The 13023-nt window shown below is 51.5% G+C and overlaps 1 protein-coding gene across 1 annotated transcript; it reads right to left on the reverse strand.

Moving 5' to 3' along the window:
* Nucleotides 1-9902: 9902 nt before the first annotated feature.
* LOC146808447 (uncharacterized) lies at nt 9903-11105 on the reverse strand. Its single transcript, XM_085623953.1, has one exon. It carries the CDS (start codon nt 11103-11105, stop codon nt 9903-9905), a length of 1203 nt encoding a protein of 400 aa, XP_085480079.1.
* Between the last annotated feature and the right edge of the window lie 1918 nt (nt 11106-13023).

The following is a 13023-nucleotide window of genomic DNA, read 5'->3' on the forward strand; positions in this document are numbered from 1 at the left end:
TGAGGAGGGCAGCCTTCATGTGGTCGTAGGACGACATTTGGTGATCTGGGAGCTGCAACAGGGCATCGCGGCCTTCGTTGATGAACCTCCCCCATAGTCCGGCTCCCCAATCACTCCGGTCGATCCGGTGGGAGGTCATGGCGATCTCGTAGGCTTTGAACCACTGTTGTATGTCGTCTTCTCGGACATACTCCCGGACAACATCCTTGGGGATGTGGACTTTTTTCTCGGCTGCCCCCGGGGTGTGCGGTCGCTCAGACACCCCCGGTTCTTTATTCTGTTTCCGAAGTTCTATTTCCGCCAGTTTGCGCTCGTGTTCGAGTGTTATTCTTTTTTCCTCAAGCTCTCTCTGTCTCTGCTTTTCTTCTTGGTCTTCTCGGAGCCGCAGATGCTCTAGATTTAGTTTCTGCTCGGCTAACTTTAGTTCACCGTCCATCTTGAGTCGTGCCATTTCCAACTCGTGTAATCTGGCTCTTTCTCTTTCTTGGATCTCCTCCTGCGAGAGGCCCGTTCCCCGCTCTTCGGGAGCCGTGGCGTTCCCCTCTGGTGCGACACTGTTTTGGTCGGAGGATCCGGTGATCCCAGTTTCTGCCCACGACTCAAGGGCGCGCTTCAAATCGTCTTTGGTACTCAGGCCGGTGGTAGCAATGCCTAGTTCCATGCAGAATTGTTTAAGTTCGCGGTGGCTATATTCTTCCAGCTTATCCATTTGGAACTTTTCAGTGGAACCGCTATCTTTGGCTGACATCGTGGTTTTGTCGTGGGGTGAGCTACTCTCTGTACGATTACGCGTTGATTCGGATCGCGCCGCTGGCCACCAATGTTAGACGGACCGGGAGGGTCGGCCGAGGACAAGGGGAGAGGTCTCCGGGGAGAGCCGTCTCCAGCGATCGTACAGACGAATAACTTCCCCCCCACAGATGTACACCACACAAGGATAGGCTTTAACGTTCTTTATAAGCAGTTTCATAAGGTACGATGGAATGGTACAAGGAGGTCTGGACTCAGGGGTCCCCTCGATTCTAGTCTCTGGGTTTGGGAAAGGGGGTAGCGGGACAGTCTGGTTACCAATCTGGTAGATGCGATGATGGATAGCTCACAATCCTCGAGCTCGGTGTTCTAGCTTGGACGGGCCGCGGCAGCGCCAGCAGGTCCCGGTGAAGGTGGTCGGTACACGGTCCGCGGCGGCGCCAGCAGGTCCCGGTGAAGATGGTCGGTACACGGTCCGCGGCAGCGCCAGCAGGTCCCGGTGAAGATGGTCGTTGCAACGGGCCGCGGCAGCGCCAGCAGGTCCCGACGAGGATGGTCGTTACAACGGGCCGCGGCAGCGCCAGCAGGTCCCGACGAGGATGGAGAGTGCAGAAGGCCGCGGCAGCGCCAGCAGGCAGGACGATAGTTCACAAGATAGGACTACGGCAGCGCCAGTAGTCCGTCAAGGCTGAGTTCTCTCGGTGTCTCTCGACTCCAGGATACAACTGCCTTCCTGCTCCGGAGCTGCTCCAGTTATAGGGCAGGCGCCCTTTGATGTCCGGACCCTCGCACTTGGAGGTCGGAGGGTCCGGGATGAAGGTGTCCAGACACCCAGCAGGGGGTGGAGCCGGTGCCTGGGGGAGCTGGAGGCGATCGGCACCTGGCGGGGGAGAGTCCTTGACGCTTCGTTCTCCCATTGACCTGCCAAGTGGTCCGCTCACCTCCTGGGTGGATGGTGGTGCCGGGATGTCGGGGCCGGCCAGGCCCAGGGTTAGGGTCGGGGGGAGGCCACGCGGCCTCGTGGCGCAGGGCCCAAGATGGCGGCTTGCCCCGGCCGGGGGAGCCGGTGGTGGCTTGGGCCCGCGATACATGGGGATCCGAGGGCAGGAGTTCCGTCGGGAGACGGGTTGCGGGTGATTCTCGTGGGTCACGCCTGGCGGGCCGGGGCTTGGGCCCTGTCATGTGGGGAGGGAGCAAGCCCTTCGTGTGGCCTGTCCAACACTGACACTATGGGCCGCCCGGATTTTTCGCTTTTTGAGCACCTAATTGTTGAGCTTTTACTGTGGGGGAGCCTCATAAGTTGCGACTCACCCACAGTGATCTCAGGATGTAAGAGACTGCATGGGGATTTTACTGGTGTTCCCCTGGCTTGACCAGGCCACTGTTCAGCAGCTGGAGTAAGGGACACCGGGCTGGTTACATGCAGACACATGTGTACATGCATGTGCACACATGTACAGGCTGCACAGGGGAGATTCCTAGCGTGCGCAGTCCAGGAGCAGCTACAAAGTGAATGGTGTGGCAGGACTTATGCAGTACTGGGTGGTGACATGGAATAGGCTTTATACCATGGATAGAAACATGCCAGGGAAAGTCAGTGTGTCTTACTGGTTTTACACTTCATTATTCCTCTATAGGGATGTGGGGCCCATGGCTAGATTAACTTCTGTTAGGCCTACAGATTCCAGGCACGCACTTAAGTCCAATGTAGCGAATGTGAAAATAAGTATTCTGCAGAGTCCAAAGTCATATTTGTACTGCTTTTGGGTCATCCAGAACTGTCATATTTCTCTGAGCCAACCATGACCAGACCCAGGCTGAGGGCTGACCTCAGCTGGATGGATTGATAACCTTTCTTCCACAAGCGAGGGCCTCCTCTCCATGAAGAGATGATGGGTGGGGCTACAGACTCATCCATCACTAGGTGCCAGGCACCAGGCTGCACCAAGGAGGGAAGGAGTTGGGTTTCAGAGGCCATGTGGCCAGAGATACTGGACGATGCCATTTTTAACAAACCCAGAGGCTGGACAAGAAGGAGGGAGCAGGGGCAGGAAAGTGATGTGTCGCTGTTTGATAGGACCAACAGGGACTTCCTGCCAGCCCCCTACTCAACTTTTAAAAAGTGCTTGCACAGGAAGAGAAGCTCTCTCTCGGGTGTGGTCTGCTGAGGCTGAAGGTGCTGGAGCCTGGCGCAATGGGCAGTTGGAAGGAGAGACCCCCTGACTGCTCCCAAGACCCTAACAGCACCAGAAGAAGAGCCCAGGACCGGTGTGCAGGAGAAGTGGCCTCTGCACAGGGAGAAGAGAGGCCACGGAGGAGAGCCAGGCGAAAGGCTCGCGCAGGGAGCCAGTGAAGACAGCACCCTGCTGAATCAGAGACCCCGAGGGCGGAGGAGAGGGTTCCCAGTGGCTGGGGCTGGTAAAGAGGAGCTTGAAGCGCCCCATAATGCCTCGCCAGGCATTTGGAAATCTGCTGTTTTGGTGCTTTATGGCCCCCAGAGGAGGGGGGTCACCCTCACTGGTGAAAAGGTGCTGGGGGAGCTGCTGGAGAAGCGCAGTCTTTCCCCCCCAGCACGAAGAAATCTGCCGTTTTGGTGCCTGGTGGCCCCCAGAGGAGGGGGTCACCCTCATGTGTGAAAAGGGGTGCAGGGGGCTGCAGGAGCACCGCAGCCTCCCCAGCATAAAGAAGAACAGTCCACCCATAAGTTTCACGGGGCATCTGAAAGAATAACCCCTCAAGGGCTCAGCCAGCCTGTAACACCTTCTAGGCTGGAACCTGTTCTACAGCTGAGGGTGTACTATGAAGTGCATCATGGAGTGAAGGGCTGAGTTGGGGATGTCTGGAGAAGGGCATCCCCTGAAGGTGAAGTGGTGTAATTGCACCGAAATGCATTTACTATTGGTTATTTCTTTTTAGGTGGACTGAAAGTCACATGTGTAAAGTGAAGTACCTGTGTAAAGTGATGTTAAGCTAAATGGAGTTATGTTGCTGGACCTTCCTGCTAGGGGGTCTGGCTGTATTTATGTAATCCCATGCTTTTACCTGTGATTCCTTTTAAAGTGAAAAGGCGCACTGCAGGAGAAGTGTAGTTGCCAGGAGTACTTCTTTTGAAGGGACTGTAAGTCACATGTGTAAGGAGATGTCATAAGCCAAGTGGGGCTATGTTGCCAGACAGTCCTGCTAGGGTGTCTAGCTGTATATGCGCAATCCTGTGATTTCATCGGTGATGCCTTTAGGGGCTGTAATTGCAATGCATTCAAATGATCAACCAAGGTGATGAGTACTGTCATTCCAAAGTGTGCGTACACATGGATTCTTGCTGCTGCGCTTAGGTGAAGACCCCAGACTGCTAGCCCTTAAGATATAGAGGTGCATACTTTATGGTCAGTAGGAGATGCTCAGTCAGGGTCATGTGTCACCAAGGCAGATTTACCCCTTTTTAATGCTTGTTGAGGTAATGGGGTGGGTCGCCACTGGTATGGTGCCAGTGCGCAGGGCCCTCGCTCCAGGTTATGTTCAACTATCTGCATTGGGGCCAAGGTGATGTGCATACATGGGAGTGGTGGTACTAGACCCCACCCCCCCCTTTGCGGGAGGGGTGGAGATGTTATGCAATGTCACAAAGTAATTCCAACAGCTTATGTATATTTGTAAATTGGTGCATAGTATTGAGTAGTGTGTGTGTTTAATAAATGTACTCTTACTTTTATAAAGCAAAGTACAGACTGGACAATCAATTATTGAGTGTTATTTTTGTGCATCTGCAAATGGCGATTACTAGCCCACACCACCTCCCTTGAGTAAGCCTCAGACTGCTCTGCAACGCTACCCTCTGAGAGTCAGGCGCTACAATTGGGTGTTTGGTTCCCAGTGAAGGACAAATGTAGTCATGTTATTTGTGCAGGCCTCACAGATGCTGCCTCGTTTTCCAACAGCTACTCATGTGGGTGGCACAATCAGTGCTGCAGCCCACTAGTAGCGTTTGAATCACCAGCCCTGGCACACTCAGTGCACTTTACTAGGGATCTACTGATGAACCAAATCTGCCAATCATGGATAACCAATCATAGTAACAATTTATACAGAGAGCCTATGCACTTTAGCACTGATCAGCAGTGGTAAAGTGCCCGAAGTCCTATAGCCAACAACCACGGGTCAGGAAAAACAAAGGAGGAAGAAGTAAAAGGTTTGGGGATAACCCTGCAAAAAGGGCCATTTCCAACACAGGGATACTCAAAGTATGGACCGGGGGCCGCATGCAGACCTCCTGACCTTCAATTGCAGCTCCCTGGTGAACAGACAGGGCTGGAATATTCAGAAAGCCTTGAAACAAACAGGCATACTTTCATTAAACAAAGTAACGGTAAAGAAAAGAAGGTGCCCTAGACAACTTACCTTTTGGAACATCTTTAGCTTTAAATACAACTTGCACTAAACATGTTAAAACATTAGAAACTCTCTGTAAACTTTTAGAAGTGTATTTTTTTAACAGGCAGAGGTAGTGTACCTTTGCAAATCAGATTATATCACTGCATTGAGTGGCATTAATTAGCAGTGATACTTTTCAGTTATGATCATTGAAACATTCATGCTGCCCCCATTCTGAAAACGATGCCATTAGTGAACCAAGAGGCGAGTCATTGGTCGGGTGCACCTTGTGTGTAGCCTCGGTTGCCATGTAATTGGAACAACACAATAGATTATTAAATAAAACGCAAGAGAAGGTTTTCTACAGAACACACCCTGAACTCATGTTTTAAGGGGCTCTCATATGTGGTAAAGAAGAAATAGGAGGCAAAGTGAAATTAACCAATTGTCTAGGATCACACAATTTCATCAAGTGCGGAAGTCAGGACTCATACCTGGTTTTCTGGTTTCACACTTCTGCAATTCAGCCACCAGATGAGTATGGCTGGTGGCTGTTGTTTAGCATTCAAAGTTTAATTCTTGGTGCACGAGAATTTGAGTGTTGGTGGCAGACAGAAGTCACATGAAGGCTCTGATTGTTGTACACACCATGCATCTGCTGTGTGACCCCCTTTGCTCACCTTTCATCACCCAAACCCTCAAATTGCTGGCATCGGTGCGGCCCTCGGGCATGCCCCGGACAGTACTTTGCGGCCCTTGGGGAAGTGTTTCCGAGTATCCATGCCTCAATACAACTTTAAGAAGGAGATACCTTTTTTGTATGTTTTAGAACACATCTGTTCATTATTTTGATAATTTATAATGCCCATGGCAGTTGTTGCAGTTGAAAACACATTTTTTTTTTTAAACATTTTATTTTTGCTATGAACAAAACAACAAGACACTTGACTATGCATTGTGTTCCCATCCTTTGACAGTACAACAGCCCACTGTACACCCCGGCTAGAAACAGTATATCGGCAATATAGTCCCCAGCCAGCATCAGCTTCTCCCATCGCCGCCCCAGAATCTACTGCATCAGTCTGAATCAGAGGTGTCATCATGTGGCGCTGGCGGTGGGTCACATATGTTTCCCCTAAATTTGTTCCATGCCCCCCATACCTTGTCCCACTTGCGGGGGCAACCCCGCCTAAGAAACGCTGAGCGCTCGGCAACACATTTTATTTTTAAGTGGTTTTAAAAATCTCTGTTAATAATTTTTTAGGGCAGGACAGGCGAATATACGACGTTCAATGGCCTATACCTCATTATAACATATGGTCAAAGTAAAGTGCTGAAGTACAAGTAAAGTATTTGTTTAAAACGCTCCGGCCTCAACAGTAGGGGCAAGATATTCCGAGGTCAAGAGTCTTCTTAAGGACTTTTCTTTGGCATTTAAAATAGAAGGGTATCATCTTAAAATAGCAGCCAATCCGCAAAGACCAGTTCTAATTCCAACCTTAGGGCTTCTATAGTGACCATACAATTTAAAGTGCAAATAGTGTGAATAATCTTTCCCTCCACCTTATGCATAAAGTGCCACTGGTTGGTATTTATTGTCTCTATAAAATAGAAAAGTGTTGGCAGTATCTTCATTTTATATACTGTTAAGAGGTGATTGAAATGCCGGTGACCTGTTGCTGCAGTTGTCTTCAGTGCATTTCCATGTGCAAAAGCCTTATTTGATATATGAGCAATATGTTCGCTGTCCGCCAACTAGGCTGACATAAATCTTCCAAGATAAGGGTAGGATGTTACTGCTTCTGGGGCAGAGCTGTTCCAAGACCACTTATACTTTCTATCTATCTGAGACCCCTTTGGACGAAACATCATGACCTTAGTTTTATTTATGTTTACCTTCAGGCACTGAGCGTATGAATATAATGAGAAAATATCAAGGTATACAGTACACAGGCAATGTTCCCCCAGACAGACAAACTAGACACCCAAAAACAGATAAAGCCAGCAAATAGAAAGCAAGCAAATGTGAGTTAAAAACCACAAACCCAATGGTCAGTCAGCAATGGGTGCAAAGCCTTCCTAGGGAAGCTTTCAGAATGCCTGCAAGACGTTGTTGTTAGCAACCCAGACAGCTGTGCTGTGAGGCTTCGACTTCAAAACGACCTAGCGTAATAAATAAAGGGCACTCATGGAAAGGCGCCCCCCAGATGCCGAAGGTCCAGTACCACCTGGCCCGTTAGACCCCTTGGGCCGAGTACCACCGCACCTCGGATAGCTATTTATTTATTTATGCAACTTGTAGAGCACACAAATACCCTTGGGAGTCTCGGCGCTAGACACACTCTTGACCTCGCCTACTGGCATTGGACCAAGGGACTTGTAAGTTATGCAGTTCACCACAGCAGACGCTCGACCTCATGTGTTTCAATTGGAGCCACCAGCCAGGGCCACTGGAATTATGCGATCGTGCAGCTGCGGCGATTTTCTATGGATTTGCCGTATTTGCCACATAATCCATCATCTGCAGCATAATCGGCAGACTTCAACAAAAAAAATTGTTTGCTGCTCCAACGGTTCAAAAATTACTAAAAGTAGCAGCACGTGTCGCTGCGCAATTGAAGGTCCGTAGCAAAGGTTGACTGGTCACCTTCTGTCGTGTAGTTCCTATAAACCTATATAGGATCTGTGCGTTTAGACAACATACACTGTAGGACTGGTGTCCGGACTGATTCTAGACACCCCTACCGGGTATGTCCGCCTGAGTACCAGCTAGCTCACAGTGCCACTAGAAACCTCTCTTACCAAGGAGACACGAGTTCTTGGCAACTATCGGACATGACAACCCTCAGGACCGTGGAAACAGTGCGATACTTTTCGCTCAGTCACTCGTGCTCACTTTCTCTCAGAGAAACACACAGAATGAACGGTGGGGACGTTTTTCAATAAGCATTTATTGAACCAGCGTCATTCTAGTGTAAAACAGGTGTGCTGAAACAGCCACTAGACAGAAACAGATATAAATGATGATAAGCACGAACAGAGTAAAAGGATGGTAGATTTCTACCATCGTGCTAAAACTATGAATACAGGCAAGTATATAAAATACATTACAGTAGAATGCGTACTCCTACAATGCGACCCTAACTAGATGTACCTAAGTGTACCTAGCATGTATGTAGGTGTAAAGCCAAGAATCCCTCAAGGATAAAGTCAAACCCTGAAATGAGAGACTGTGGGACCCCGACTTGGTCTCGAGAAGGACACCCCGCAAGGGATGGCAGACCACTGCGAGCTGGAGTATCTGTATGCAGGAGCCTCAGCGTCTTGCGTCAGTGTGGTGGCAAGGTAGGCCTTTTCTCCTCAGACTACCTTAACAAGACGTGGTGTTTGTATACCCAAAGTGGTACCCTCAGGGGTTCTGCCTTGCTGTGACATGTCGGACTTAGGATGACGGAAGGAATGACCCTTATACATAGTTATTATGCAGGAGATGGTAGTCCCGCTGAGTTTCCAAGAATCCTCATGCATAAAGGATGAGGCTAGTTTTCAGGGAAAACCCCACGTCCTGTAAGCAGTACCGTAACTAGGTAAAAGGTCAGTCCCAAGAACTGTTATGTAGTGCAATGGTAGGGGAGAATATATGTGAAAGGTTACTACCTGAGCCTATATTGGGGTACCTATATGAAATATAACACTTCCTTTTGCTTATTGCTATATTTGGGTATTCAACTGGTACTAATGAGGTGCACCCAATTCCCAGACAGTGTTAACAAGTATAAAAAGTCCAAATAATGAAGTAATACTGTCACAAAAATGTGCCGCATAATTTGCCTTTCCTTGCCACATAATTTACTCAAGTCTGACACATAATTTGGCCCTCTCTTACCGCATAATTCCAGTGACCCTGCCTGTAGCCTGCAGGTGACACCATTTCTATTTCATGTGCTCAACTCACCAATCTGTTCATTGCCAGCTCTTCTCTGTCTCTTTTTATTGAAGACTGACGTCTCAACTCTTGGATAGAATGAAAGGGTTTCAGGCATGCTGTTTACTTTTCAGAATGTCTTCCACTCTGCCCCAGGACGTCGCTCTACTGTACTGCCTTCCATAGCTGGGTACACCCAGTGAAGGTCGCAGACTGACAGCTCCTGAACCTCACAGATGTAAACACTCTCCTCAGCGGAACTCTTAAACCAGGCGCTAACTGTGTTGCACACAGATCCCACCACTGCCTGACCCAAACATGGCCTCCATGAGACCAAGGACAACTTTGACGTCATGTAACAATGACATGCTCAGGGTGCAACGGCTGAACTACAGCACCGTGCATGACACTTGAGTTATTCTGCAAGCTACAGCTGAAAAGATTTAAATAACTGAATAACAATCCTTTATGTCAACGATGCGCCTTTTCTGTGTGGATTTCATCAGTTCTTGCCAAAACTGAAAGGGATGCTACTGATTACGTCAGAGTTTATGAACACTTACTAGAAGTGCCGGGCAGAGAACCAGGATTACTGGGAGTTTCACATACAAACGTCAGAGGGGGGGAGAGGGGGGCGGGGCAGAAAAACGGCAGTCCAGAGTGCAGCCGTGTGATAATACTCAGCAAAATGTGAAACTACGATTCGGTAAAAACCAGGGGCGTAAGAGCAGGCCTCTCCTGCCTGCCCCTGTGGCGTGGAGAGACCCTAACCCTTCAAGGGGCCCCCACCCTATGAGTATCCGTGAGATGTGGGAGACTAAGGGGCCCTCTTCACATTCTGCAGAGGGGGGGCGTCATTTTAGGTGTCGCCGCTGTTGGGTGCGGGAAGGTGTCTATGGTTCCCCAGAATCCCGGCGCGCCCTCTTCGTCTCTCTTCGCGGATGACGCTTTCCGCCTGCTCTTTGGATACATATTTCTCTGGGGGGTGTCTCAGGACGCGGCTGCTGTCGACCCACAGACTCTTTGCCGTCTCACAGGCCTCCACGCGGTCCAGGAGGAGGTTTCTTTCCAGTTCCAGGGTTCGACCCCAAGGCAGGTAGAAGGCGAAGACCACGTTGTGCCACATCCAGGGGCCGTACATCTTCCGTGGGTTTGTTTTCGGTGGATACTTCCCCAGGCGGCCCGTGGGGGGGTCGATGAACCAGGTGTAGAGATCTGTGGTGGACTCGGGCGCCCACAGCAGGTTCCCTCTCCGGGAGCGGGGCCACACGGAATCCAGCCAGGGCAGGTGCTCGAACCCCCTCCAGGACGGGCTGTGGATCAGCACCCAGTGCACCACCTCCAGTTTGTAGGCCTCGGTGCCCAGCACCCTCAGGGCCGGCTCCTGCCCCCCGCAGTGCTGCTCCTTGTAGCTCCTCAACAGCTCCTCGAGGCGCAGGGTGAACTGGAAGTTCCCGTACCGGGAGTCATCGCGCAGCGCCGGGGAGTTGGCCAGCATGTCCCGCACGTCTAGCTCCTCTGGGCAAAGATGCTCGTAAGTGATGCTGCGGTCCTCTAGGCGCTGCATGAACTCCTTGAAGCGCTTGTTTTTGAAGCTCTCTACTTCTGGGCGCGGGATGTGCGGGGACCAGCAGGAGACCCGCAGATCTACGACTTTCCCCTTCAGGTAGAAGGGGCGGTTGGAGCCGTAGAGTGCGCCGTCCTTTAAGATCCATCGGAAACCGTCCTGTGTGGTGACATGTTTCAGCCAGATGACGGGGAAGCGGGGGGCCGCCAGGCCCGAGCTCACTTCCAGCATGTCGGGTGAGTCCCGAAGAGAGCGGTAGAGCCTGGAAAGCAATGCTGGCGCAACCCCCCCGCTGGACTTCCACTTTTCCAAGCCTTTCACTACTTCAGAATTTTGTATAATCTTCCCCTGAACGAAAAATGAGGCCATTCTCCGTTTCGTGGGGCGCAGAGGGTTCTTTTGGTCTGTACTTATCATTCTGACTTGGGGCGCAGAGCTGCTTCTCTGTTCCTTCGCTCCACACTCCTTCTTAAGTGCGCCGGGATTCCTTGTCATGTTGTGTTCTTTATCCCCAAGCTCGGTTATCACTGGTGCAGCATGCGCAGTGGCACCGTGGTCGCAGGGTGTGAGGGGCCGTTGTTTTTCGCTTCCAGAACCGGAGATGGTGCCCCCATTTTCACCTCCTGCATTAGGGCCCGTGGCGCCCCGTCTCTCCTCTCTGCCTCGCCTTTCCTCTTCCATCGCCTTTGCCTCTCTCTGGCTCCCCTGCTCTGTTCCTCTCTTTCCTCCGCCCTCTGTCCCCGGAGGCTCCTCTGTTCTCCTCCTCACCTCTTCTGTTCTCCTCCTCACCTCTTCTGTTCCTCTCTTTCCTCCGCCCTCTGTCTCCGGAGGCTCCTCTGTTCTCCTCCTCACCTCTTCTGTTCTCCTCCTCACCTCTTCTGTTCTTCTCTTTCCTCCACCCTCTGTCTCCGGAGGCTCCTCTGTTCTCCTCCTCACCTCTTCTGTTCTCCTCCTCACCTCTTCTGTTCTTCTCTTTCCTCCACCCTCTGTCTCCGGAGGCTCCTCTGTTCTCCTCCTCACCTCTTCTGTTCCTCTCTTTCCTCCGCCCTCTGTCTCCGGAGGCTCCTCTGTTCTCCTCCTCACCTCTTCTGTTCTCCTCCTCACCTCTTCTGTTCCTCTCTTTCCTCTGCCCTCTGTCTCCGGAGGCTCCTCTGTTCTCCTCCTCACCTCTTCTGTTCCTCTCTTTCCTCTGCCCTCTGTCTCCGGAGGGTCCTCTGTTCTCCTCCTCACCTCTTCTGTTCCTCTCTTTCCTCTGCCCTCTGTCTCCGGAGGCTCCTCTGTTCTCCTCCTCACCGCTTCTGTTCTCTTTCCTCCGCCCTCTGTCTCCGGAGGCTCCTCTGTTCTCCTCCTCACCTCTTCTGTTCTCCTCCTCACCTCTTCTGTTCCTCTCTTTCCTCTGCCCTCTGTCTCCGGAGGCTCCTCTGTTCTCCTCCTCCCCCCTCTGTTCCTCTCTTTCCTCCGCCCTCTGTCTCCAGAGTCTCCTCTGTTCTCCCTCTGTGCAGCCCCCGGACTGTGACCCTGTCACTAGATCCACTATTGACTTGTCCCGTCCCCTCCTCTGACAGCCGGAGAGCAGAGCGGCCCTGTGCAGGAAGCGGACGGGGGCGGGGCCACCGCCTAAACTTTCAGTGCAGTTTTAATTTTCCTTCCTTGCACCACAGCCCAAGGCGGCATCCTTTTTTATCTGTTTATTGAGTTCTACAACTTGAACAATAAAGCAACATAAAAGCAGATCAAGCAATTGTTTTTCCATTCGTGTCCCATCATGAACCACCCATTTAAGACTCTTAGTACCCCCAGGGGCACCCCGCTTTCCCCCCTCCCCCAAATTAGGTTACCCAATGAAAACACAAGAAACAGTTGTAAGTGGGTAACAAATGCTGCAGGTTTATTACATAATTCCAGTATATGTAATAGGTGGGTTATCTTACGGGCGATCCAAGGGCAGGTGGCCATCTACTTCACCTGCCCGCCTGATGAGCCGGGCAGCACGGGAACGACCCGCAAGTGCTGCCCCCCAAGTGATTCTTTTTTACGATCACGTGCCGTTGAAATTCTACTCACACCCCCCCTCTCGGGGCGGAGCGTCGCATAGCAAGCCCCTGGTTGTTCAGGCCCACAACCGCCCGCAGGCCTAGCGGGGCGCCGACCGGCTTCCGGGACCTCTCTGGAGGCTCCTCGTTTTGGCTCAGGCACCACGTGGTGCCGCGCAGAGGTACCCTTTGTACCGGCCTGCTTCCAGATCGCCCTGTAACTCCGCCACAGCCCTGGAGGTGGCTAACCGTCGCAGCCAGGGCCCCCCACCAACCCGCTATAGTCTTACCTGCACCTCTCCTATCTAGGGCTTCCTGCAACTAGCTGCAAGGGAACCATCCCTGCAGACAGAAGAGTTTGACATTCTGCCACCTCATGA

Source organism: Triturus cristatus, chromosome 8 (genome assembly GCF_964204655.1).
Source record: "Triturus cristatus chromosome 8, aTriCri1.1, whole genome shotgun sequence".
Lineage (NCBI taxonomy): Eukaryota > Metazoa > Chordata > Amphibia > Caudata > Salamandridae > Triturus > Triturus cristatus.

What these genes read in the sequence shown, in the direction of transcription:
- LOC146808447 (XM_085623953.1), bottom strand. Translation starts at nt 11,105, where the DNA reads ATGACAAGGAATCCCGGCGCACTTAAGAAGGAGTGTGGAGCGAAGGAA.